Below are 24542 nucleotides of genomic sequence, written 5' to 3' on the forward strand. Positions count from 1 at the left end.
TCAAAAGATATAGCGCCTGGGGTCTTAGTGGCTTGAAGTTAAACAAGTGGCCATCTAGCAACGAAGCAACATGCCCACACAGAAGAAGCACACCAGCCTGTATGATCATGAGGTGTCAACGGGATCGGGTATCAGGCATAAGAAGACCCCAAACAAACAAACATATTATTGAGAAGGAGAGGAGTCAGAGCAGAAACCCAAAACCCATCTGTAGACAATGGGACATCCCCTTACAAAAGGTCACAAGGAAGGAATGAGTCAATCAGGATGCAGTATAGCACCAATGAAACACACAATATTCCTCTAGTGTCTTGAGGCTTCCTCACTCCACCTTCCCCATTATTATGACCCCAATTCTGGCTTTCACTGCGGGCTAGACCAGAGCATGTGCACAGGTAGAGATAAGAGCTTGGGACACAGAGAATCCAAGCCAGATAAACCCTTCAGGAACAGAAATGGGAGTAGCAATATCAGGTGAGTAGGGGGAAGATGGGGAGAGAAGGGGGTAAGAAACCTCAGGGAAAGGGAGACAGTGGTCAATGTAAAGATGTGAAATTAATAATAATTTATAGTTTATCAAGGGGCCACAAGGGTGGGAGGCTGGGAGGGAGGGTAAAAAGAGGAGCTGATACCAAGGGCTCAAATAGAAAGTAAATGTTTAAAAAATGATGATGCTAACATATGTACAGATATGCTTGATACAATTGATGTATGGATTGTTATAAGAGCCCCCAATAAAATGATCTTTTAAAAAAACTCAGCTGAAACTCCTGGCCTGATTTACCACCACCACCACCACCCCCAAGCCTCACTAGCCAGCGGGGAGGACTGGCTCCCCCAAACCAAGAGGGCTTTGGATAATGAGAGGAGTTAGCAGCCCCTGGCCTGCTCCCTGGTGGCAAGACTGGAGAGGGGACAACGCCTGCTCTCCTCCTGTCCCATCGGGTCATAAGCCACCACTTTGGCTACCAGGGAAACAGGTAGGTCCACAGAGTCTTAATAACCGCTTGGGACAAATAATAATAATAATTTATAAATTATCAAGGGTTCATGAGGGAGGGAAGAGCGAGGGAGGGGGGAAAGCCTGCTGATACCAAGAGCTCAAGTAGAAAGAAAATGTTTTGAAAATGATGATGGCAACATGTGTACAAATGTGCTTGGCACAATGGATGGATGGATGGATGGTGATAAGAGCTGTAAGAGCCCCCAATAAAATGATTTTTTAAACTAAAAAGTAACCGCTTGGGGCAGCACGGGTGAGGGGGGTGCGAGAGGGTTTGGGCTGAGAGGAGCCAGGAGGCTGGCTCGGACCATTTCTGGCTCTGCGGGGCGCCCTAGAGGCCCGCTCTGACTAATGTGGGCTTCCAGGAGGGCAGCTCAGGAGCAGAGGGGGGCTGTCGCTTCCCCCACCCCGCCCTAGCCTCCTGATGGAGGCGTCGGCCTTCTGGCTCCGGCGGGGAGCTGTGCTCCGGAGGCAGGGAGGGCGCGCGGAGGTGCCAGGGGTGCGGAGCGCGGGCAACTGGGCAGGCAACGCAGCTCCAAGTTTCCACTGCGCGCGGTTGTTGTGCAAGACGGGGCGCGGGAGCGGCGGGCGGGCGGGCGGCTGGGAAAACAAACCCATAAACAAAGCCACGTGGCCCCGGCCGGGGGGCCGGGCCAAGTGCAGCAGGAGGCTCTTCCGGCAACAAAGAGCCGGCCCGGCGCCCCATAAATAGCGCAGCGGCGAACGCGGCGCAGCATTCGCCCCAACCGACCGCCCCGTCGCCCTCCGCCGCCCGCCGAGAGCGCACTGTCCCCGGCCTGCGCCCCCAAACCGCAGCCGACCCCGCCCGCTCCAGTTCCTGGGACGCAACCCTCGCCGATCCCCAGCACTCGCGCTTCCTCCGCCGACAGCGCGTCTCCCAGGTCGCCGGAGTCCGTCCGTCCGTGCGTCCTTCGCGTCGGCTCGCGGGTGCCATGCCATTCCTAGGCCAGGACTGGCGGTCCCCGGGGCAGAGCTGGGTGAAGACGGCCGACGGCTGGAAACGCTTCCTGGATGAGAAGAGCGGCAACTTCGTGAATGACCTCAGCAGGTGAGGGGAAGCTGGGCTGGTCTAGGTGCCAGCTGTTGCCCAGGGAACCGGGAGGGCTGGGGCCGATGGGACGGAGGGAGTTGAGATGGGACTGGGAGTCTGAGAGCCCTGACTGGGAGTCGGGGTTGCAGACGCCCCAGGGAACTTGGTTTCGTTATTGTCCAAAGTCAGGGTCTCCAAGCGGGCACAACTCCTTACTGGAGCCCCAGCTTGCTCTGATTATGTGATGACCGCCGTTCCTGACCCCTCAAACTTAAGCCCACAGCTTTAGGGGGGTTCCCGAACCCCGGTTTAGTTCCCTGCGTTAAGGACACCGGAATCGTTGCACGGTTTTCGTGGGCGGACGCAGACAAGTGGGCTGAGCGCCCATTGGAGTGGCGGGCTCCGAGCACCCCAAAGGTGATGGGCACAGTTTGGAGATGGGATGGGACCCAAGACCCACCTGGAGCGCCGCCAGGCTCTCCCAGGCGAGGGCAGGGGGCAGAGTAACCAAGAGGCGGGTGGCCAGAAGACAGCGAGAAGGTCCCTGGGGCAGTAGCAGCCAAGCAGACAACGAGAGAGGGGAAGCCTGGAGCCCGCCGGAGCGCTCTATGAAACCCCCAGGCCCCAGCTTCCAGGGACTGTGTGTGTGGCCGCACCTCAGTGGCCCTGCACACATCCATGGCAGTTGTTGCCCCTCTGTCCCGGAAAGGGCATCTACTTACCAGACCTTCCGGTGGCCTCTGGACTCAGGTGTTACCTGAGCTGTCAGTCTTCTGAGCCCCCGACTCAGATCTGAAAAGTGACTATAGACCAGTGTTCAATGCTAATATGTGGACTCTGTGGGTCCCAGACCCTGTGAAGTTGACCCCCACATGGCTGCACTGGCCTGTGAAAGTGGGTCCACCTCGGACAGGTGCTTCAGGGTCACCCTTGGGGGCTTTTCCTACTGGATTGCATTACCAACTCTGCCCCACTCCCTTCATACTGCCCCTATGGAGGGCTCCGTTGGTGGGCCAGGTTTCTGATTACTGAGATTTAGCGATGGCTGTCTGTTTGCACCCTTGGCCCTACACTACAAAAAGGACCTAGAACACGTGGCTGTCCTGGCCGCTTGGCCTCCAGCCCTCCCCCCAGCCTGTGGTGATTCGGAATACATTAAACTCCCTTTGTCCCCAGTAAATAGAAGCAAAGGAACTCATTTGTCTCATGGAAGACAAGAGCCTGTAGACTTGTATGTTAAAGATACTTGGAGGTGGCCTCATAGAGTTTGAGAAATCTATTTGTGAAGAATCAGATTAAAATCTGTTTGTGAAAAAAATCACAAAAGAGAGAGAGAGAGAGAGAGAGAGAAAAGACCAGCTGTTATCACCGGGCTACAGCAGTTTCTTGAAAGACCCCAGTCCCCAAATGATGCCCCTCAAATGCATGCAAAGGGGTTAGAGTACCAGTGTTCCCCTGAGGGGCTTTGGGATGGTCAGGGGTGGGGGCTGATAAAGCAGAAGCCTACACTTCACCTTGGACTGTGGACTGTAGAACAAAAGTTCATAATTGCTGGGGGAGGCAGCAGGGGCTGGGGGTGGGGGGGACACTGAGAAATTTCTTTTTCCCGGCAAAGAGTGAGTGTAGTAGCCAAATGAATTTGTTTACCTATGGAATTGATATTCCAATCACCAATAGTTATCATGATTGCATGTTTGACCAAGCACTGGAGAAGTATATCATGCTTGTCACAGAGGCAGCAAAATAGAGGAAGGCCCTTGGCAAGTCCGAGGGACACAGTAGCTGTAAGGATGGCGCCGGACCACTCTGTGTTTCCTTCTGTCCCACATAGGGTCACTATGAGTCAGACCAACAGACACCTAACAACAACAGAGTGGACACATCCCTCTTGCTCTGTGCTCAGTAATGGGTGGCCTAGTGTTTGGGTATTTGGAGTGGTGGTGATGGTGATCCTGCTGATGCCCATGATTCTCACTCATGGTGACCCCAGAGGTGCAGAATAGAACTGCTTCATGGGGTTCCACGGCTGTGACCTTTCAGAAACAAACCCTCTGAATGGGCTTGAACAGACAGCCTGCCGGCTAGTACTGCACCACTTACCAGAGGGCACCAGCCAGGGATGCTGGCATTCCATGGCACTTTGTTTCTGTATCACACTTGAGATTCTTTTAGAGAGATGCTGCAGTGGTCTGCCAAGCAGTGGCATCTCCCAACACCTTAACCCGCTGCGCCCTGCAGGATAGTGTGAACTTCTGTTTAGACAAGGCCGAAATCTGGTAGCTTCCCGCCCCTTTGTCCCCAGCACAAGGCTTCTTCTTGACCCTCCCGTTTCGTGGGTCCTAGAGATTACCAGCACCGTCATGAGGGCATATGGTGACCTAGGGTCACTGATGAGTCAGAGATGAGGAGTCAGTGGGTAGCAGACTAGTGTAGCAGCTGGCTTTGCATTTGCCTGGTCGTGTTGTTGTTGTTGTTTCAGCGGCTGTAAACAATCCCTTCCCTACTTAGCACCAGAAGCCTGCCAACTTCTTAAAAGCACTTGGCCTGTGGCGGCCTGGGTTGGAAATCTCAAATATCCCCATGACTGTTTTCAGTCAGTTGGGCGATGTGTCCCTGTGATGTCAGCTTTGGGCTGAATGCCCTGCCTTCCAGGTGAGGCTGAAAGCTCTCCTGTTGTGAAAAAACAAAAGAGAGCCCCATGAAAGGGGTGTTGGGTGACCGAGAGGACCACAGAGGCCTGGTCCACCTCTCAGATTTCACGTCCAGCTCACAGAGCTGGCCGAATCAGGTTGCTTTCAGTGTCCCGGTGGACAGGAGTCCGTCTGCCCAATCCACCTTCTCTGAACTCTTCGGTTGTCCTCCCAGTGGCCTGGGCCCCATTCCCCTTCACCAGCTGACTGTTACAAACCCCATCCACTGTTACAAACCTCATTGATAGCAGCTAAGTGCTCAGAATTGAGATAAGGAAAGGCTTGAAGATAAGCTCAAAGCGGGACTCCTCTCAAAAAGTTAAAACCACGGATGAAGAGAAAAAAAGAGGAGCTGATACCAAGGGCTCAAGTAGAAAATATTTTGGAAATGATGATGGCAACATATGTACAAACATGCTTGGTACAATTGATGTATGAATTGTCATACGAGCTGTAAGGTCCCCCAATAAAATGATGTTTTTTAAAGGAAAAAACAGATGAGAGAGGATTTTTTTATTTAATCTTAATGTTGAATCCCCTCCAGCTCACAATGACTGAGCCCACATGGTCAGCAGAGCACTGTGTGCCTTGGCTGGTTTTCCAGTTGATGGCCAGAACTGTTTTCAAGGGGTCTCTAAGGAAACTCCAACTTCTAACCTTTGGGTTAATAGCTAAGTATCTTTCCTGTGTTCACTCAGGAACCCCAGAAGGCGAACATAACCCAAAACCAAGGGGCACGGAATCAGTTTCCAGTCTGGGGAGACACATTCTAAATCCAAGAGAAAGAACTCCCCCTGGGGAGGGCCATGCAGGACTGCCTCAAGGAAATGGTGGGGGAGCCCAGTCCTCAGCCCCTCCCTCTCCCTCACCCTCACTCCTGCCCACCCCCAGGATAAGCAATCTGATCCCAACTTCTCCAAGCCTACATGTCCGTCTGTCCGCAGTTGAAAGCACGATGTTGATGTACTGCAGACCCAAAGCAGAACCAGGAAGCAGAGCACTTACCTTGGTGCCTGGATGAGTTAAAACAACAACACTCCGATCTGACTGTCATCATTTCCAACTCATGGATGAGTCGTGCACATTAAATAAAAATAATAGTTTACATTTAATGGTGTGTTTACTGTAATGCAAGGCATAATGTTCCAAGAACTGGAGACACGACGTGGTTTGTGGCACCAGAGTTTTCTGGGGACTAGCCGTGTGAGTTTGGCAGTCTGGGGAAGTACTGGAGCAGATGAGCACAGAAATCTCACTGTCCCGAAGGGAGGTTGGTGATGTGGTAGGTTGCACATTGGGCTGCTAACCGCAAGTGCTCCATGGGGGAAAGATGGGCTCACAAACCCACCGGGGCAGTTCTACTCTGCCCTCTACGGTCTCTGTAAGGCAGAATCAACTCAACGGCAATGAGCTTGAGAGTTTTGGAAGGAGCCCTGGCAGTGCACTGATTAAGCACTCAATGTTGGTAGTTCAAACCCACCCAGCGGCTTCACAGGAGAAAGACCTATTGATCTGCTCCCATAAAGATGACAGCCTTCAAAGCAATAAAAATACATTAAAAACCCTATGGGGCAGTTTTACTGTGCTGCATCCGGTCACTATGGGTCAAAATCTACTTGATGGCACCTAGCTCCAACTAAACCCTTCAAGGCAGGCCACAACTTTCCTAAGTGGCATATTATTGTTACAAATACAATAACAAATAGGGCCCCCCTTTCTTATTTTGAACTCTTTCCACCTTCTCAAAAATTGTTTAGAAGTCACTGGTATGTGTGTGATGGGGGTGTTGAGCAGAGGGGTCTCTGTCTTATTCCAGGCCTATGCCCTTAAAAGCCAAGATAGGTAAGAACTGATTAGACCCCGGCAGCTGGCTGGTGATTATGGAATGGAGTGAGTGAAGACAGCAGCCTCTTTAAGGTGGTTATGCTTGCTTCTTATTTTAAAAAATAAATAAGTAAGTAAACATTAGAGGCTGTGGTTTCTAAATGGTGGTGGCTTTTCTTGTTACAGTTGTCGGTTGTACTTTTCCATGGGCTTCGGCATTCCCTTGAGATGGATGCAATTGAGCTCTTACAGGAGCCTCTCCCTGGACACACTGGTGCTTAAAAGAAAACACAGAGGCAGGCAACCCAGGTGAACCTCCTCCCCAGCCCTTCCGCAGGCCTGCCTTCCAGAGGCCAAAGCCTAACGCTGAGCTTAAAAGTGCAGGCTTGGTTTCTGGTGAAAAGTTTTTAATTCTCCGGTGGAAGAGCATCACCAATTATGTAAACTTATTCTTAAACTGGCTTTCGAAATGAGTCACTCGGGCTTAAAGCAGGTTATTGTCTCCGTGAAGAACTCAAGTGCTCAAATTCCTTAGAGGAATGTTTTCCATTAGACGAGAATAAGATGAAATATAAATATTTAAAGCCTCTAAGGAATGGTCACAATCTAGGGTGCAGACTGCCAGACGTTTCTGCTGAACCTTAGCGGTGCGCCTGAGAATGACCGGCTTCATTTTAGGAGTCTCTCTATGTGGAACATGCACGACAGGTTTTCGTTGTGTGGGTGGTGTGTGTGAGTGTCGCTGCTTTGAAAATAAGCGTCACCGTGGCTTGTTCTAGCTGTGCTTTCGGGAGCTGTTCCTGGCGTTGGTCCATCATGGTCCCGTCAAGTGACCCTGCGTCGTTTTCCCTTCCCTCCACTTCGGTTGAACATTCCTGAAGGTAGTCTCTGGGACTAAGAGGCCTGTTCTCCTCTTCTCCGGTTTCTACTGTCCTTCCGACCTTGCAGCAGCTGGCCAATGGCTCTGTGCCTGACAGTCACCCACGTCGACAAACACACACCGGCTTCGTCCCTGGCTCACTTAAGAAGGTGCTACCAAGAGAAGGACAGTTCTGCCGTAATCCATCTGAAACCTAAAAATATCTTCTGTTTCCCTGAATGAAAAAGAGAAGGCTAAAAGCAATTAGGAAACGCAGTGACTGATACCAAGCATGGCCCTACGAAGGAAGATTAACTAATGGTTGATGAGCCACCAAACTTATCCTAACGGGCCCGGAAAACCACTGCCCAGCATATGCTTGGCCATGACCGTGTGTAATCATCATCTGATTTTCACCACCATAAGTTCATTGTGACTCATCTCGGCCCTGTCGGACAGAGCAGAACCCGTGTGGGATTCAGAGACTGGAACTGTTTACAGGAGTAGATTCAAACGACTGAATTTGTGTTTAGCACCAAAACTCATTATTCACATAAGCATCGGAGCAAGATACTTATTGTACTAAAGAGCATGCTATTTGGGAGACTATAGCCAATAAAGACACAGAATATTGTTCCAAACACTTTTCTCTTGTACCATTGAAGAGATGTGCCAATGGAATAGAGAGATACATCGGTGTAGCTAACATTACCCAACAGCTGTATGACCAGAGCTGCTAGACCCTAAATCCCATTTTACATTCAGCAGAGGAATTCGGGAAGCCAAGGACTCTGTTACGCTGGTGTATAACAACAACAACAAGAAAACCCTAGTCGCTGACTTGTGGGCTTCCTAAGTCCTGCCTTGAACATCCAGGATGCCAAACTGGCCGCCATCAAGTCTATTGCGACCCATAGCAACCCTATAGGACGGGGTCGGACTGCCCCTGTGGGTTTCCAAGACTGTAAGTCTTTACAAGAATAGAAAGCCCCATCTTTCTCCCTCTCAGCAGCTAGTGGTCTCGAACTACTGACCTTGAGGTTAACAGCCCAACACTTAACCATTGTGTCACCAGGGCTCTCAAAAAGTTGGTGGAAAGATTCCATCATCTTTTTATTTCATTTTTCCATGGACTTTTTGAAGCACCCCTCCCCCCATACATATCTCGTGTGGTTGGGGTCGTGGGGATCCTGTCCTCATGATGACCCCGCGTTTCTCCTGCACCCCTCCTGTGGCAGCTTTGCACCGCTTCACCTCAGAGCTGTAGTAGAAGAGTGCTCGGTCAGCCAGAGGCTCAAGTGGAGAACAAATGTTTTGAGAATGATGAGGGTAACAGATATACAAATGTGCTTGACACAATTGATGTATGTATGGATTGTGATGAGTTGTATGAGCCCCGAGTAAAGTGATAAAAAAAGACGAGTGCTCAGTCAGCCTCCCTCCTCAGTCCCGCCCCCAAATGATGGTTCAGCCTACTACAGGGAACTGAGCTCCTGACCTGGGGTGAATGGCCCGCCCGTTGATGGTCTGTGAACTGGATGGGGCCATTCTCCATCTTGTCAGTGTCTGACTTCAGACTGTTGCTTGCTTCAGTAGGGGATGCAGGCTCTTCCCCTCCTTACTTGGCACCTCGTATCCATCCAGGAACCAGGTGAACCCACAACAACTAGCCCTCCACGCTTCACACCTCCTAGCAGTGGAGCTCACAGGTTGGGGTGAATGTGTTTACAGATGGTGTGAGTTCAAGGTAGCCTGGGTGACTTGGGTAGCGTGTGTAGGATTACCTCGATCAAGCTCTGACAAAGGAAAGCGGGGGAGGCAGGGTGGAGAGCTTGGAAGAGAACAAAAAGGGTCACTGTGTATTACAGCGATGCCAGGGATCCCCGCCCCCCTCCGCCCCCACCCCCGTGTAGGTGACATTGTAGGGTGCTGCCTTGCTCCTGGCTCCAGCGAGCAGTGCTGTGTTGGGGAGACAATGGCATGCAGTGTTGGGGAATTCAAAGGAAGTCAAAGTCCCCATCCATCCCTGCCTTCCACACTGACCGGCTGCAACACTGCGTAGACTTTCGGGGTGACTGTGTCTCTCTTTTGTTTGAGATGTGAGCGTGTATGCTTGTGCATGTGCTGTGCGCTTGTGTGTGTGTGTGCGCGCGCGCGCTTTGGAGCTCACCGGGTTCCTTAGCAAAATCACCCCTCCCCCTCGCCACCCTGTGGATTCCAGCTCCTAGCGACCTCATCGGAGAGAGCATAACTGTTCCAGGGCCTTCTGTAGGCTGTCACCTGGACAGGCGCAGACTGCGGGCCTGTTCTCCCTCAGAGATGCTGGGTGGCTCTGAACCGCCAACCTTCCAGGGTCAGCAGCTTGATCCCTGCCCCACCAGGGCCGGTGAATAGAAGCAGCTCAGAGGAGGATGAAGCCTTGTGTTCATCCTCTTTCCCCTCTGCTATTCACAGTTACTGCAGCAGCAAGGAGGTCTACTACAAGGAGAATCTTTTCAACAGCCTGAACTACGATGTTGCAGCCAAGAAGAGAAAGAAGGACGTACTGAACAGCAAAGCCAAAACTCAGTGTAAGCCCCTTGTTCTGAGCTAAGGAAAGCCGTTTGGAGACGTTCCGCTTGGTGCCTGGGCGCAGGGGTGGGTGGGGGGTGGTGTCTGCAGATAAACACACTTCTCACATTAAACCTCCGTCCTGATGTTCCCGGAGAGGCTGACAGAAGCCAGCTCTCTGCCCTCGGAAACATGGCTGTGCACTTTTTCCAAAGGAGCATGATGTCTTCTGCATAGCCTTGTGTCAAAAAAACCCATTGGCTGATTGTTGTTGGGTTTCTTCCCTCTTGTCCCTTGGACTTGACACAGGTAATGTAGTCCTTCTACAGGAATGGCCTCAGCTGAATCATTAGAATGAATTGGGTTTTCTTGCTTTACCTTTATTGCCGGCTTTTATTCTAAACTGTGTTTTGAGGCTTTGACCAAAGATTCCGTTTCCCTTCTGATGTAAATGTGGTTCACATGTCTAGATGCTCTCGCACAACGTTAGCAGCGAGCACTAGTTCTGCTCCTCAGCGTGAATCCTGGCTCTTGCAGTCTGTCCATCAGCTCTCTCTGTTGTCTGCAAGGGTCTGCTTTCTTTCTCCTTTCTACGGCCTTGCATAAATTTTAGAGTCGGCACTTAAACTCTGACTACTTTTTCAGATTTTTTTTTTCTCCTGCAAGACTTGGGGACACTCGATCCTGCTACCAGCGATCGGGGTGCCTCCAACAGGGTCAAAGAGAGCCCCTGTGTTTACACACTGCTCCTATGAGGCCTGGCCAACCTGTTCTTGGTCAGATCTTTTCACACTGTGGAAGAAGAAGGGAAAGGGGGGTGTTTAAAATCTCCCGGGTGTTACAACTTGTAAAACTTTAGGTCTTTTGTTTGCTTCTTTTTTGTCCGTGTAGATTTCCACCAAGAAAAGTGGATCTACGTTCACAAAGGAAGTACTAAAGAGGTGAGTTGCACCCCTTGCCCTAACCCGTTTGCTTGGCTGCTCCCCTCATGGGAGGAGAGGGGGACAGAGGGCGGCACTAAGCAACACTCTCCTTCCAGTCATGTCCCTCTGACTGTCTTCCTCGGGGGGTGGCAGTGGTTAGCAGCCCGCTACTGCACCACCTACCGAGCTGTGGGGGCACAGAGGGGAACGAAAGCTACCCAGCGAGCTCTCTCATCTTGCCATGAGGTAAGATACGTAGACGTCCCTTAGCCGGCGAGGTGAACGTGCCCTCCTCAGATGTACTGTGGTAAAGCCCTGGACTTGGCCTCAGGACACTGCCTCTCTTCTGTTCTCAAGCCAGCCCAGACTTCAACTCAGTTACACGCTAACCCTGAAAAGGCTCCTCTCAAAATACAGCAGAAGGTTCCAGGTGTCTACACAGCGTGAGGCCCTGAGGGAGGCATGGGAGGGACCCAGAAGAGTACATGGACAGCATTTGCAGGACCCTTGAGAAAACTCTTTTGACATCCTTTTTGGCATCATTTCTCAACCTGTGGGTCACGACCTCTTGGGGGGTCGAATGACCCTTTCACAGGAGTCGGCTGATTCATAACAGTAACAAAATTACAGTTGTGAAGTAGCAACAAAAATAATGTTATGGTTGCGGGGTCACCACCTGATGAGGAACTGTATTAAAGGGTCACTGCCTTAGGAAGGTTGAGAACCACTTCTCTATGGCCTCTCAGATTCCCGGGCATTTATTTCTGCAGATAACTATGACACAAGGTAATCTGATAGAGGGATCAACTGTCTTACTGCCAGGGACCCTGGGGAGCATTCGGTTCCCTCTGTGTGCTGATGGCCAGGGACGGTCACTGGTACTCATACACCTGAGATCACCCAAGTCCTCGGAGCAGGCTCCCTGGGCACCCATCAAGAAATAGTCCAAATAAATAAATAATGGTCCAAAGGCCTTTTGCCTCCCCTTGAAGCCTCGGGACCACAATGAACAACGGACTAGACATGCAACCCAAGGTGGCTGGCAGGGAGTCTGTGCAGGTAGATTGCCTTCTCTTCCATGAGTCTGTGATGATCCCCACCATCCATCGACCACTCATCAGCAGCCCAATTCCAGACCTTTCCTTGAGAAGCCACTCCACGTGACGGTTCCACCTGGGTGCGTGCAGGGAGCAAGGCCCCAGTAGCCTGAGTCACACCAACCGAGGGGATTAGGGTGTGAGTCACTGGCCAAAGCAGCCGTGGGCTGTGTTACCCATCTCTGTGGCTCGTGGGGATTCCCAGAGAGAGTGCACCTAGGGGAGAGCAAATGAGGTCCATGGGGATGGGCCTCCAGCTTGTGCAACAAGTGCAGGTACCACGGGCCCATAGTCAGCTGCTAACTGAAAGGATAGCAGTTTAAGCCCACCCAGAGGCTTTCGGGAGAAAAACTTGGCCAATCTACTTCCACAAAGATGACAACCAATAAAACCCAACAGAGCGGTGCTACTCTGTCCTGTGGGGTCACGAGGAGGCAAAACTTAGCTTGGCGGCCCCTCCTCGCACCAGGGCCCGGGGGGTTATGGAGAATGAGTGCTGCCGCCCACAGCAGTGACCTTCTGCTTCCCCCGTTCAGCGCCATGGATATTGTACTCTGGGGGAAGCCTTCAACAGACTGGACTTCTCAACGGCTATCCTGGATTCCAGGAGATTCAACTACGTCGTGCGGGTGAGTCTTACAAACCCAGGGGCTTCTTCAGGTCCTCCAGTTGAATTGTCCCTTTGGGCTGTCTGGAAGTAGTTCTGCAGAATAACCATGTGTAGTACCCTGAGGATGTTGAGGAAAGCACAGAGAGAGAGAGAGAGCAGTAAGGACGCGTGGATAGGCGCGTCTTAACACTCTGGTGTGGATCACAGGGAGTCTGACTCGACCCAAGGGTGACACGCAGTTGTTGCGTTTTTCCTGGGCCCCTTCTGGAACAGGCACTGGGATAAGCAGGAACAGGTTGCAGGCAGCATCCGTGAGGGAGCAGCCAGCAAGTCATAAAGCACTTGGGCTTGTTTGTAAAAGCCTTGTGCACCTTGGATTGTTCTTGTGGTCCTCCCCCTTGTCGTGTTTCAGCTGGCTCTGGGTTGACCCCCAGGCACACTTGGCTTGGGCCACGAAACAGTCCAGTTCAGAGCATCTCCACCCTCCCCTCCGCCTGTCCCCAGCCAGTCTCACGTGTACCCGTGTACCGTGTACCGCAAGCCCCAACGACCTCCTTGGGTCAGCTGCTTTGCATTTTAAAGCGCACTTTGAAAAGAGATTCTAAAAACATTCTAAAGAAGCTTTCACAAAATATTAATGATGAAGGTGGTAATGCAAATCATTCTCAGCATGACTGTCAAACAATGATTTTTTTTTTCCCCAGTTGGGTTGTCGTTGCTCTATTCTCCCCTTCAGTGTGGTGTGCGTTTTTTTTGTTAGTAGTACACACACACAGGGCCAGGCTGTAGCAGCTGCTGGGGCTTGGGGCTCCGATGGGAATTCTCCTGTGGATGCCAGTGGTTAGGGTTTGGATTTTCTTTTTCCTGGGCGGTGGGCGTGTCATCCAGTCAGATGGTTGTGGAGGCCAAAGCCAGGGTGATGACATTCGACCCCCTTGCGGCCTGGGCGCTCACCTGACGTCTGGGCTGTCTGAACCGACCTGGTAAACCCCCAGGCCCTTCTGCGGCTCAGAAGCATGTGCTGAGCCAGTGACCCTGTAAGCAGCTCTGCTGCCCTCCCAGTTCAGCCCCGCTTCCAGCAAAGGAATAAACCTCAGAGGCCTTCTTGGGGAGCATGCTGCTGTTGTTCACCCTGACTCCACTTCTGGAAGCCCTGGTGGGGTGACCATGAAGTGCTTAGCTGATCAGTGGAAGGCTGGTGGTTCAAACCCAGCTGGGGCTCCCTGGGAGAAAGACCTGCCTGCCTGCCTCCAATAAGATAGCAGCCCAGAAAACCCTCAGAGGCAGTTCGAACCCACCAGCCACTTCAAGGGAGACAGACAGGGCTTTCTACCTCCATAGAGTTATGGTCTCAGAAGCCCACAGGGGCAGTTCTACCCTGTCCACGAGGGTCACTATGAGTCAGCATGGACTCGATTTCGGTGAATTGGGTCTTGTTTTGTTTTGCATTTTCATTGGCTCCAGATTGCATTCACTGCTCGGCCTCCCCCCCACCCTTCCCTTAGACACCTCCCCCAGTGGTTTCAGAATCATTGTAACTGTGGGTTTTAAAAAAGACTTAAACTCATTTAAAGCAGCAACTTACCCATTTGCAGAAGGCCATTTGTTGGGGGTTCTTTTTTGTTTTGTTTGTTTTGGTTTTGTTTACTCTGTGCCACTTCTCCAAATTCCTCAGAAAACTGGAGAAGTTTCCGAGCTGAGCTGTTGGGCTCAGGGAGATGGGGGGTTTGGAACTTGGTAAGTGTGGACTAGAGCTCACTGACACAGGTCCCAGAGAAGCCAGGGGGAGGTGGGTCTCAGGGTGAACTGAGGGTGTTTCCAAGACCACACGCCGGCCCCCTACTCTGTGCATTGAAACCCCCGCCCCTCCAGAGAGTCTGGAGGCCAGGGTCCCACCTTGAGTTTCCCTAGTTTAGCATGTTCCTGAGCATCTGTCTTTTTATTTTATTTATTTATTTTTTTTTTTAGTATCTGTCTTTTTAAAACATCTCCAATGGCGTGTTTTGCATAACGAGCTTTTAAAGAAGACACAATGAGGCATGGCATTCTAGATACATCTTCTGGGGAGTGTACCACAAGCTAGCAAAAATTCAATTATGTGAAAGAGGACGCTGCCGCCACCGCCACCCCCACCCCAACCAAAAGCAAACTCACTACCATCGAGCCTGTGCCGACTCCGAGCGACCCCATAGCACAGGGGAGCTAAACGGAGTGACTGCAACATTGGGTTCAAAGCTCATTCCCTGCGGGACTTTCTCTTTCTCATCACGCTCCCTGTCTAATCTAGGGAACCAAGATAATGAGCCCTGCAGGCATCCTTTTTGTGAGAATGAGAAAAGGTGATATGGGGGAGGCAGGGCTGAATCTTGGCTCCAGGACTCCTGGTCCAGTGCTCTCTCTGTTCCCTCCCCTCCACGGCAGGGCCTGGCTGACCCAAGGAAGCCAACCTGCTGTTTTCATCACAAAAACACAGCATGTGCACACACACACACCTACACGTATGTGCTGTGTATACATGCCTGCAGATGCACATACATGTGCGCGCACACAGGCCTCCTTCCAGGAGCAGGCTTTACTGCTTAAGCGAGACCTTTGACCCTATCACTCCCAGCTCTCTCTAGGATGAGAAGGACAATGATAGGATTGGTGCAAATGGTTTGCTAACCTCAGCACTGCCTGCTCTAACCTGGTCGGTGGTGCGCAGAAGGAACACCTGGCAATCTGCTTCCATAATATAGCACCCCACCCCCTAAAACACACAACCGTGCAGAGCAGTTCCAGTCTGTCGTGCATGGGGTTGCCGGAACTCAGAGCTGACTTGCCAGGCCCCCTGGCACCACCAGCAGCATGTGGCAGCTGTGGCTGCTGCCATCAGGTTGAGAAGTGTCGAGAGAACCTTGAGGACTGGTTTGCTGACTGGAGTCAGTTGACCTACATGTGCTAGTGGGCCACGAAAGACGGACAGACACAGCCTCACTCTCTCCGCCCCTCTGCAGCCAAGACCAGGGGTGGTATTTTGTGCTATCAAACCACAGCCTAATCAAGGCACATTCTTTCTGGCACGCCCCCACCCACCCCCCGAATTACCACCCTCGTCCGTGTGAATGGTTCCAGCAAGTTCCTGCATTCCTACCACCCCTGAAAGCATTTTCCAGAAAACATGTTTTAGTTTAAGTTGACTGGTGGTTTGGCACATGGAGGCTGAAATCCAGCGCTGTGAGTCAAATTTAAACCCCAGGCCTTAAATAAAGGCCTGTCTCTGCCAGGCCCCTGACAGGCCGTGAAGGGGGGGCCCGACTGGCCCCTTCTCTCAAGCCCTGCCACCACAAGGACCTTTGGGATCGGTTTGGCACTGTGCACACTTGGTGGCCTTGCTCTGGTGGTAGGTGGCCTCTGCCACGGCTGTCTGAAGATCCACTGGGCAGAGAAGCTGAGACGGAGGTGAGCAGGCCAGCCACAGCGGCAGGAGCTCAAATCCCGGAGCAGAGCTATGAGCCCATCGGAAACTGGCCTGTACAGATGGCTGCAAGGGGCTGGGCAGTGTATCAGCATGGAGGGTGCAGGACAGGGCCTAGGGGTGCCGGCTAGGCTCCTAGTAGCTGGACACAAGGAAGTCTATGACTCTCTGAGTTCTTAGACAGAATAGGCACTTAAGCAAGCAAGATGAATGTCAGGGTGCCCTCCGTGTTGGGGGGAGACTCACAGGCCCAAGGGTATGATGGAGGACACTCACAGGAGTGAGAGGCCCTACTGAATGAGGGCCCACCCTCCTGCAGTATGAACCTCATGTTCCCATAACTAATTACATCTGCATAGGCCACCTGCACAGTCCCAGGGGCTAGGACTTGAACACACCTTTTTTGAGGGCCCAACAGGCCACAGACCAATCCCGAGGGTGCTATGCAGGAGGATGGATAAGGGGTCTCTGGAGGCCGCTGCTCAGAAAAAGACCCTCCTTCCTTGATAGGTGGCTAGGTGAAGAGACAGGTAGGAGTTTTCTAGGACAGTATCTTGGAAAGGGGGAAGAAGAAGGTGGAGGGATTGCTGGTGAGCCTAAGGTCAGTTCCATCCCATAGCGACCCTGTTGGCCTTCAGCCTCCCTGCCAGGTAGTGGGGAGGTGGGGTAAGCTGGGAGAGGAGGAGCCCTGTCTCAGCAGGTCCAATGAGCCAAACAGGAGAGATAGATGCATTAGGAAGCACACCACCCCCTTAGGTTCAGAAGGGTCCAGGTTGGATGGAAGACAAAGAGAACTGTTTCTCTCGGCCACGAATCCGATTGATTTGTTTAAACACTGGCCATCCTTAAGACCTTAACTCCCTGAGTTAGCACGAGGTTTCACTTGCAAATAATATTTACCCGATCTTGACAGGCCGGGGGATTATTAATGTGGTTGAAAGTTCCCCTAGTCCAACATGTCAGTGTTCAAGCTCAAAGCCGGGACAAAGCTTTCCAGGTTTTTAATCTGTTATCCACTGAGTAAATAAGACTCTTGGAAGTACCGGTACTCTGGGCGGGCAGAGGCACTGCTCAGTGTAACCAAAGGTTTTATTGCAAAAGACACCATCTCCCGATGGGCCCCCTACATGGGTATTGAGCGTGTGCGAAGTGGCAAGGCTTTCTAAAACTGGGACCCCACTGGGTGGGTTCCAAACAGTGAATAGTTGAAGCTGAGCCCACTGTCCTGGAGGCGGAGGAATTCGAGAGTCCTAGTCTATGTACGATGGGGAGGGCTCTGGCACAGTGGGCTGGGCCTCATGGTCAACCTCCAAGGCGTTTTGCCCCATTGAACCAGGTGGGTCTTGCAAGCCAGTTGTTTAGTGTCCTCCCAAGCCGGTGCTGCTTGCCCTCTTGGGAAGTGCCTGCAATGCATTTGCCTAGTAAGCCATTTCCGGAGCCCTGGCGACATAAGGGTAAAGAGTTAGACTGCTAACCAGAAGATTGGTCTTAGAACCCACCAGCGGCCCCATGGAAGGAAAGACCTGGCATCTGTTCCTATCAATATACCAAACCAGAAAACCATTGCTATCCAGTCAGTTCCATCTCATAGCGACCCTGTTGGGCATCAGCATGGCCCAGAGGGTTTCCAAGGCTGTACAGTCTTATGACCACAGACAGCCACTTCTTCCTCCTATGGAGTGGCTGGTGGGTTTGAACCACCAATCTTTTGTTTCGCCACCGAGCGCTAAGGTGCCTCTCTGTCAAGATGAAAGCCTGGGAAACCCAAAGGGGGAGTTCTACTCTGTCCTGTAGGGTCTCTGGGATTTGGAATTGACAGTGCACAATAACAAAGGAAGAAAATACAAAACAAAAAGCCAAAAAAACCTCCCGTGCCAACTCATAGCACCCTGTGAGTCTCCAACTCTTTTTTTTTTTTTTTAACATTTTATTAGGGGCTCATACAACTGTTATCCCAATCCATACACACATCAATTGTGTAAAGCGCATTTGTACATCATTTCTCAAAACATTTTCTCTCCATTTAAACCCCCGACATTAGGTCCTCATTTTTCCCCTCCCTCCCCGCTCCCCCCTCCCACATGAGCCCTTGATAGTTTATAAATGGGTATTTTGTCATATCTTGCCCTGTCCGACGTCTCCCTTCATCCCCTTTTCGGTTGTCTGTCCCCCAGGGAGGAGATCACACACAGTTCCATGTAATCAGTTCCCTCTTTCCTACCCATTCTCCCTTTACCCTCCCTGTTTTGCCACTCACACCACTGGTCCTATAGGGCTCATCCATCCTGGATTCCCTGTATTTTCAGTTCCTATCTGTACCAGTGTACCTCCTCTGGTCTAGCCAGACTTGCAAGATCAAATTCGAGTCATGGTAGTGGGAGCAAGTCTCCAACTCTTTAGAGGAGTAGAAAGCCCCATCTTTCTTCCAAGAAGCAGCCTGGTGGTTTCCGACCTAGCAGATCGCAGCCCAACTCATAACCACTATGCTACCAGAGCTCCTGAGTAAGTCATGAGGGTCCAGTGCTGCTTGTGGGCTCCCGTCTGGGACCAGACCCCACTGGAGGACTGCCAGTGTCTGTCGTTGACCTTGGTTGTGTCACTTGAGCACCATGAGTTACCTCATCTCTTATAGTGTCAGCTTCCAATGAGTTGACCAGGACTCAAGGTGACCCCTGCATGCAAATGTGATTGGTTGTGGACCATACCCTTTAGGCTCCATGAGTCCGTTTTCTTGGGTGATTTGGGAGAGTCGATGGACAGGCCTTTATTTCTAGTCCTTATCTGTCTGGAGGCTCTGTTGAAATCCTGTTCCATATTCTAGGCACACCCAGGCCTCCACGGATAAAGGGTTGGTGGTCACATTGATAAGAATCAAACCCAGCTCTCCCTGGTCTGCCTTTGAACAACCACTGCCTCCTCCCTCACAGGAGGGAGTTTGGCTAACCTGCTTCCCGGGTCTCTTCCAGAGCTAACACTCCATGATCCTCAAAGACAAGCATGTTAAAGCTGGTGTCTGTTGAATCCCTGTTGTGTGGCAGGCTGGGGGTAGAGTGGGAGTAAGACAAGCCCCTGCCATCTCCGTGTTGATAGCCGAATTGGACAGTGAGCCAAGACTTTTCCAGACACAAAACATAAGAAAAATAAGAAAGAAACTACAATAAGATAAACGTGGCATTCCTACAGCACAGCCAGGAGGGCCTCTCTGAGACGATGACGTTTGACCTGAAACCGCAGGGACTAGATGGAGCTGGCCGCATGTAGATGCAGGTCTCCGCAAGGCCAGGGCCAAGGGCATAGGCCAGCAGTGGCCGTGAGCTCCACCTGTGCGGCTGGAGCGGGAGGAGTTTAGCCTCACTGTGCTTCCCTGGAGAATGACATCATGCCTGGTATAGGGGAGAGGCGGCGAAGAGGAGGAAGGCCTTGGATGAGATGGATTGACACAATGGCCACATCAGTGGGCCCAGGCCTGGGAACAACTGTGAGGATGATGCAGGACAGGGCAGTGTTTTGTTCTATTGTGCCTGGGGTCACTATGGGTCAGAACCGACCCGAGGGCACCTAACAACAACAATGGCATATTGGAAAGGAGCAAGAGTCTGCTCAAGGAGGACTTTATCAGTCAGAGTAAGGAGATGAGATTTTTTTTTTCCCCCTGCGTGTAAAGGAAGGCCGCCATTTGAGGAGTTTAAGCAGAGAACTTGATGGATGTTTAAAAACACTGAAACTTTTGACCACCAGCCAGACACTTCCTCAGAAGACGGCCCTCGTGATGTGCTTCCAAAAGCTCAACCCATAAAACCCAAACTCAGGCCCATTGAGTCCATTCCGACTCAGAGTGACCCTCTAAGAACAGAGTAGAACTGGGCCAGGTGGACTTCCAAGATAATTACTGGGAGTAGAAAGCCTAATCTTTTACCCAAGGAGAAGCTGGTGGTTTTGAACTGTTAACCTCAGAGCTAGCAACCCAACGCATAACCCACTACACTATCCTCACCCCATGGAACAATACTGCACTCATTGTCACCATGAGTCAGAACCAGCTCACCAGCAGCGTACAGACCACCACCACCAGAGAAGTGGCGTGAACAGATGCCCGGGGTGAACAAAAGCCCAGCTAAGACACATGCTTGGCATGGGGTGAAGTGAGATAGGCGGACCCCCTCTTCTCTGCCCATCCATCTTCCACACACCCCTCAAACGGGGGCTGACATTCCCGCCAAGAGTCGCTCCACGATGCTGCTTGCCACTAGAATATTCTCCTCCTTAAAATCAAAAATGAGCTTGAACCAGAGTGGAAGGGCAGGATGTGGTTTCAGCCGCGGTCACCACCACCCCTGCTCTGTCGTGCAGTGCAGTTAGTCCCTCAGGGAGCCGGATGCCAGCGCGGCCAGCACAGGCAGAAGGGGCTTCCAGCCCTCCTCCTCCTCCTTCTCCTCCAGGTCCCGGCCTCTCCTCAAACACAGCCACAAATTACTGGCCCTGGAGCTAAAAATTTGCCCAGCAGAAAACAGTCATTTCCAAACAAGCCTTCCACCCGCCCCCACCCCCCTTGGCTAGGGGCCAAGAATCCAATGGGCCAAGTCATCTTGGAAAAGATTTCTAGATGCAAGCCTAGCCCTGCAGCACACAGCTCTCGGAACACAAAAATGGACTTACCCAAGTGGGTCTTTCTTCCCACTGTCTCACCCCATACTGCTTCCCGGTTCTGCCCAGGACTACTTCCTGGGGCGTGGTTCTGGTCCTGAGGAGTCCTAGTCATGTGGAAGGCAGACCCACTCAAATGGCACCAAGACAATGGCCGAGTACCGAGCATGCTGTTAACACTTTCTGATATGATTTCTTCCATAATGCTAAGAGCTGAGTAGCAGCCACAATGTAACTAATAACCAGGCAAAGATATCCAGACACTGTGTCTTAAGAGCTTAACAAATATGTGGTTTTGCTATATATTTGAAGAGCAAAATTAGGCTGTGTGATAGATGCACTTACACCAAGACAGAAAATCAATCGGCGCTAACTTTTATCAAGATAGAGCTATACATTGAGTTAAAGTGCAATAAGAGTGACCAAAAGGAATCTTCCTTTCTGAAATCACTTCAGCCTTGGGTGAAGGGCACCTGGAGGGGAAAGAGAGTGATTCTAGATAGGAGGCCTGCGGGGACACAGGGGTTAAGCGCTTAGCCTTGGGCTAGTCAAATGGTAGGTGGTTCAAACCCACCAGCGGCTCTATGGGAGGAAGCCATGACAGTCTGTGCCCGTAAAGATTGACTATAGACAGTTCTACTTTGTCCAGCAGGGTTGACAGAATTGGAATTGACTCGATAACTATGGGTTTGGGTTGGTTGGTTGGTTTGGAAACGCCTTTAAACCTGCTATTAATTCAGCATCCCTTGCATAGTAATCATTTTACCTGAGCGTTCTCGCTCTGGTGTGGCACAGCTAATGATGACAGCTTGTGGACCATATCGTTTGCACGGGCATTGTTCCGAGGGCTCGCAAGCACACTGAATATGTACAGCAACTCTGAACAACATACTGTGATACATATTTCACAGATGGAGAAACTGAGGTACGCAGGCCCCTGGCACAAGAGTCCTCTCACTCTTAAACTCTTATGGAGGCCAGAGATTAGCAAAGTATGGCCGAGTCTGGCCCTCTGCTTGTTTTTGTAAATAAATTTTTATTGTTACACAGCCATGTCCATTTGTTTACATACTGTCCCTGGTTGCTTGGGCACAGCAGAGGACAAGTTGAATGGCTCTGATAGAAATCCTGTGGCCCATAGGCCTACAATCGTTGCTAGTGGGCCTTTCACAAAAAAAGTTGACTAGTCCCCTGCTGGAAACTTTTAACTCTGCTGAGAGCAGGGTAGAGGGGTGGGGAGAGAGTAGATATGGAGAAAAAGGAATCATGCCTTATAGTAACGCCACCACTTGCCACCATTGGGTCAATTCCGACTCCTGGCGGCCCCTGTGTGTCAGGGTAGAGCTGGGTTGCCTAAGGGTTTCTGTGGCTGGTGGTTCAGAAATAAATCTCCAGGCCTCTCTAGCTGGCATTTCCATTTCAGAGATGAAAATACTGGGATTCCAAGGAGTTGGATGAGCACCATAGACTAGACCAGTGGTACTAAACCTTCCTAATGCCGTGACCCTTTAATACAGTTCCTCATGTGGTGGTGGCCCTAACCATAAAATTACTTCTGTTGCTACTCCGTCACTGTAATTTTGCTACTGTTAGGAATCGGGGGATCCCCTGTGAAAGGGTCGTTCAACCCCCAAAAGAGTCACAACTCACAGGTTGAGAACCTCTGGACTAGACTGTAAATGCCATGAATCCAGAGACAGGGTGGCTTTTTGCCACATCCCCGTCATCTGCCACAAACCAGGACTATTGCTAGATGGCAGCGGTCAAGGTCAGCCAGCTATCGAAGCCAGGTCTCCTGCTATTTTGGGGTTCTTTCTCCTAATTCCCCAGCTGCCTGGCCAGTCAAAGAGGGGCTTCCCCTTGTGGTGGAATTGACCATGTGATAGATTGACCTGTCCTTCTCCTAGAAGTCCACAAATGTTTGCTGTCGATTTCGCTTCTTCCTCCTCCTCCTCCTCCTCCTCTCCCTCCTCCTCCTTAGTCATCTCCATTCAGACCAAATGGGTCTTTAGTCCCTGAAAATGCATGGTCACCGTGAGAGGTTTCTCATCCATGTGATCAGTACACTTTTAGACACAATTAAGACACCCTCCTGTGAGGATGGTCACATGGAATGTGGGAGAGGGGTAGATTTGGGTCGGAGCCCCGCCCCATCCTCCTCCCAGCCTTTTGGCCCACCTCCCACCCAATGGTGAGTCACCGGGCACAGCCTGGCCACGGGATGGAGGCTTTGTTTTCTCGCAGCTTGATTTGTTTGGCCACAAGCGCCTCAGGGGTATTAATAGCCCCTCCGCTCAGCCTCCCAAAGCTCACTGTGGGTCAGGAGATAGATGGGGGCTTTGGCCAGTCCTTTTCTCCCACTTCCCCTCACTGTCACGTGCTGCTTGGTGGCAGAGCTGACCTACACAAGCAGAGGGAATTCTGCGCAGTCACCACCCAAGCACACAGACTCAGCTGATGTTCTGACCGCTTGCCTGGATTAATGGACACCCGATCAGCACCTGACTTCCGGTCTTGGGCCCCAGTACTCGCTAGTCTCAGCCTCTCCTTACCTCCTCTGGGTCAGACGGCTCTGTCTCTCCCTGCACACACGGAAAGTGTACACACCAGGGAGGAAGGGGGAGTTGTTTTGGTTTTGTTTCTCTTTCTAATGTAAAGTGGAGTTTTGTCCAGGTTTCTGAAGTCGGGGAGGCTGGATGGACTCCTGACGCTGTTGCCCTGAGATCATCTTGTAGCCTTAAGCCAAAAATCATGTTTACCAAACAACAGTGGTTAAGTAATAAACAATAATGTTTAGCTTAATGGACACTGAAGGTCTGGTTGTGTTCTCACAAAGAACATCTCAAAGGCCAAACAAACCACATTCATTGTCATCTAGTCCATGCTGACTCCGTGAGTCTATAGGACAGGGTTGAACTGCCCTCCTGGGGTTTCTGAGACTGAGTCTATAGGACAGGGTTGAACTGCCCTCCTGGGGTTTCTGAGACTGTAACGCTTTACAGGAGTAGAGAGCCCTGTCTTTCTCCGAGGAGTAGCTAATGGTTTTGAACTGCCGACCTTGCAGATCACAGTCCAGTGCATAACCACTACACCACCAGAGTTACTGAGAACATCTAAAGGGCTCGAACTAACAAGAGCAACTTGAAAGAGTAGATGAGAAGCTTAGGGTCAGGAGGGGTGCACGGGGTTGGGGGGCAGTTTCTGTTAATGGGGGAGGAACAATTTGGAAAAGGAAGGTATGGATGGTTATACAACTTGAAGAATATAATCAAAGTCAATGAATTGTAGCTAGAGAAATTGTTTGATCAGTATATGCTTTGCTGGGTAGATTCTCAACAAGGATTTTTAAAAATTCTCTACCTGGCTTAACAGCCCCCTCAAGGACTCCCTGGGAATAGAAGTTTTTGTTTTTGTTTTCTCATTTATTTTTTTTAATTTTAATAAATCATTTTATTGGGGGCTCTTACAGCTCTTATAACAATCCATACATCCGTTGTATCAAGCACATTTGTACATATGTTGCCATCATCATTTTCGAAGTATTTTCTCTCTGCTTGAGCCTTTGACATTAGCCCCTCTTTTTTCCCCTTCCGCCCCCACCCTCCCACCCTCATGTACTCTTGATATGTTATCAATTATGTTTATTTTCATATTTTACACCGTCTGCTGTCTCCCTTCACCCGTGTTTCTGGGACAGACATTTCATGCCTCTGCCTCAGCGTGCAGGTGATCTGAATTGCTGGGATGTTCATCCAGAATGTTCCCAGGCTCTTCTGCAGCCCACTCTTCAGCCATTCATTGCACATGACTGGTTCTCCCTTGGGTTTGGGTCCA

At 51.1% G+C, this 24542-nt stretch overlaps 1 protein-coding gene across 1 annotated transcript in view; it reads left to right on the forward strand.

Moving 5' to 3' along the window:
* The first annotated feature begins 1788 nt into the window (after positions 1 to 1788).
* FBXO32 (F-box protein 32) overlaps positions 1789 to 24542 on the forward strand; it is a 41890-nt gene continuing 19136 nt past the window's right edge. Inside the window, exons 1-4 of the mRNA XM_004697402.2 lie at positions 1789 to 2072; positions 9882 to 9997; positions 10869 to 10918; positions 12534 to 12626. Of these exons, the coding sequence (XP_004697459.1) occupies positions 1957 to 2072; positions 9882 to 9997; positions 10869 to 10918; positions 12534 to 12626 (375 nt within the window). The 5' untranslated portion in view covers positions 1789 to 1956. The remainder of the gene's footprint in view (positions 2073 to 9881; positions 9998 to 10868; positions 10919 to 12533; positions 12627 to 24542) is intronic.

Source organism: Echinops telfairi, unplaced genomic scaffold, assembly GCF_000313985.2.
Source record: "Echinops telfairi isolate 266 unplaced genomic scaffold, ASM31398v2 ScPeMD7_1;HRSCAF=3_0, whole genome shotgun sequence".
Lineage (NCBI taxonomy): Eukaryota > Metazoa > Chordata > Mammalia > Afrosoricida > Tenrecidae > Echinops > Echinops telfairi.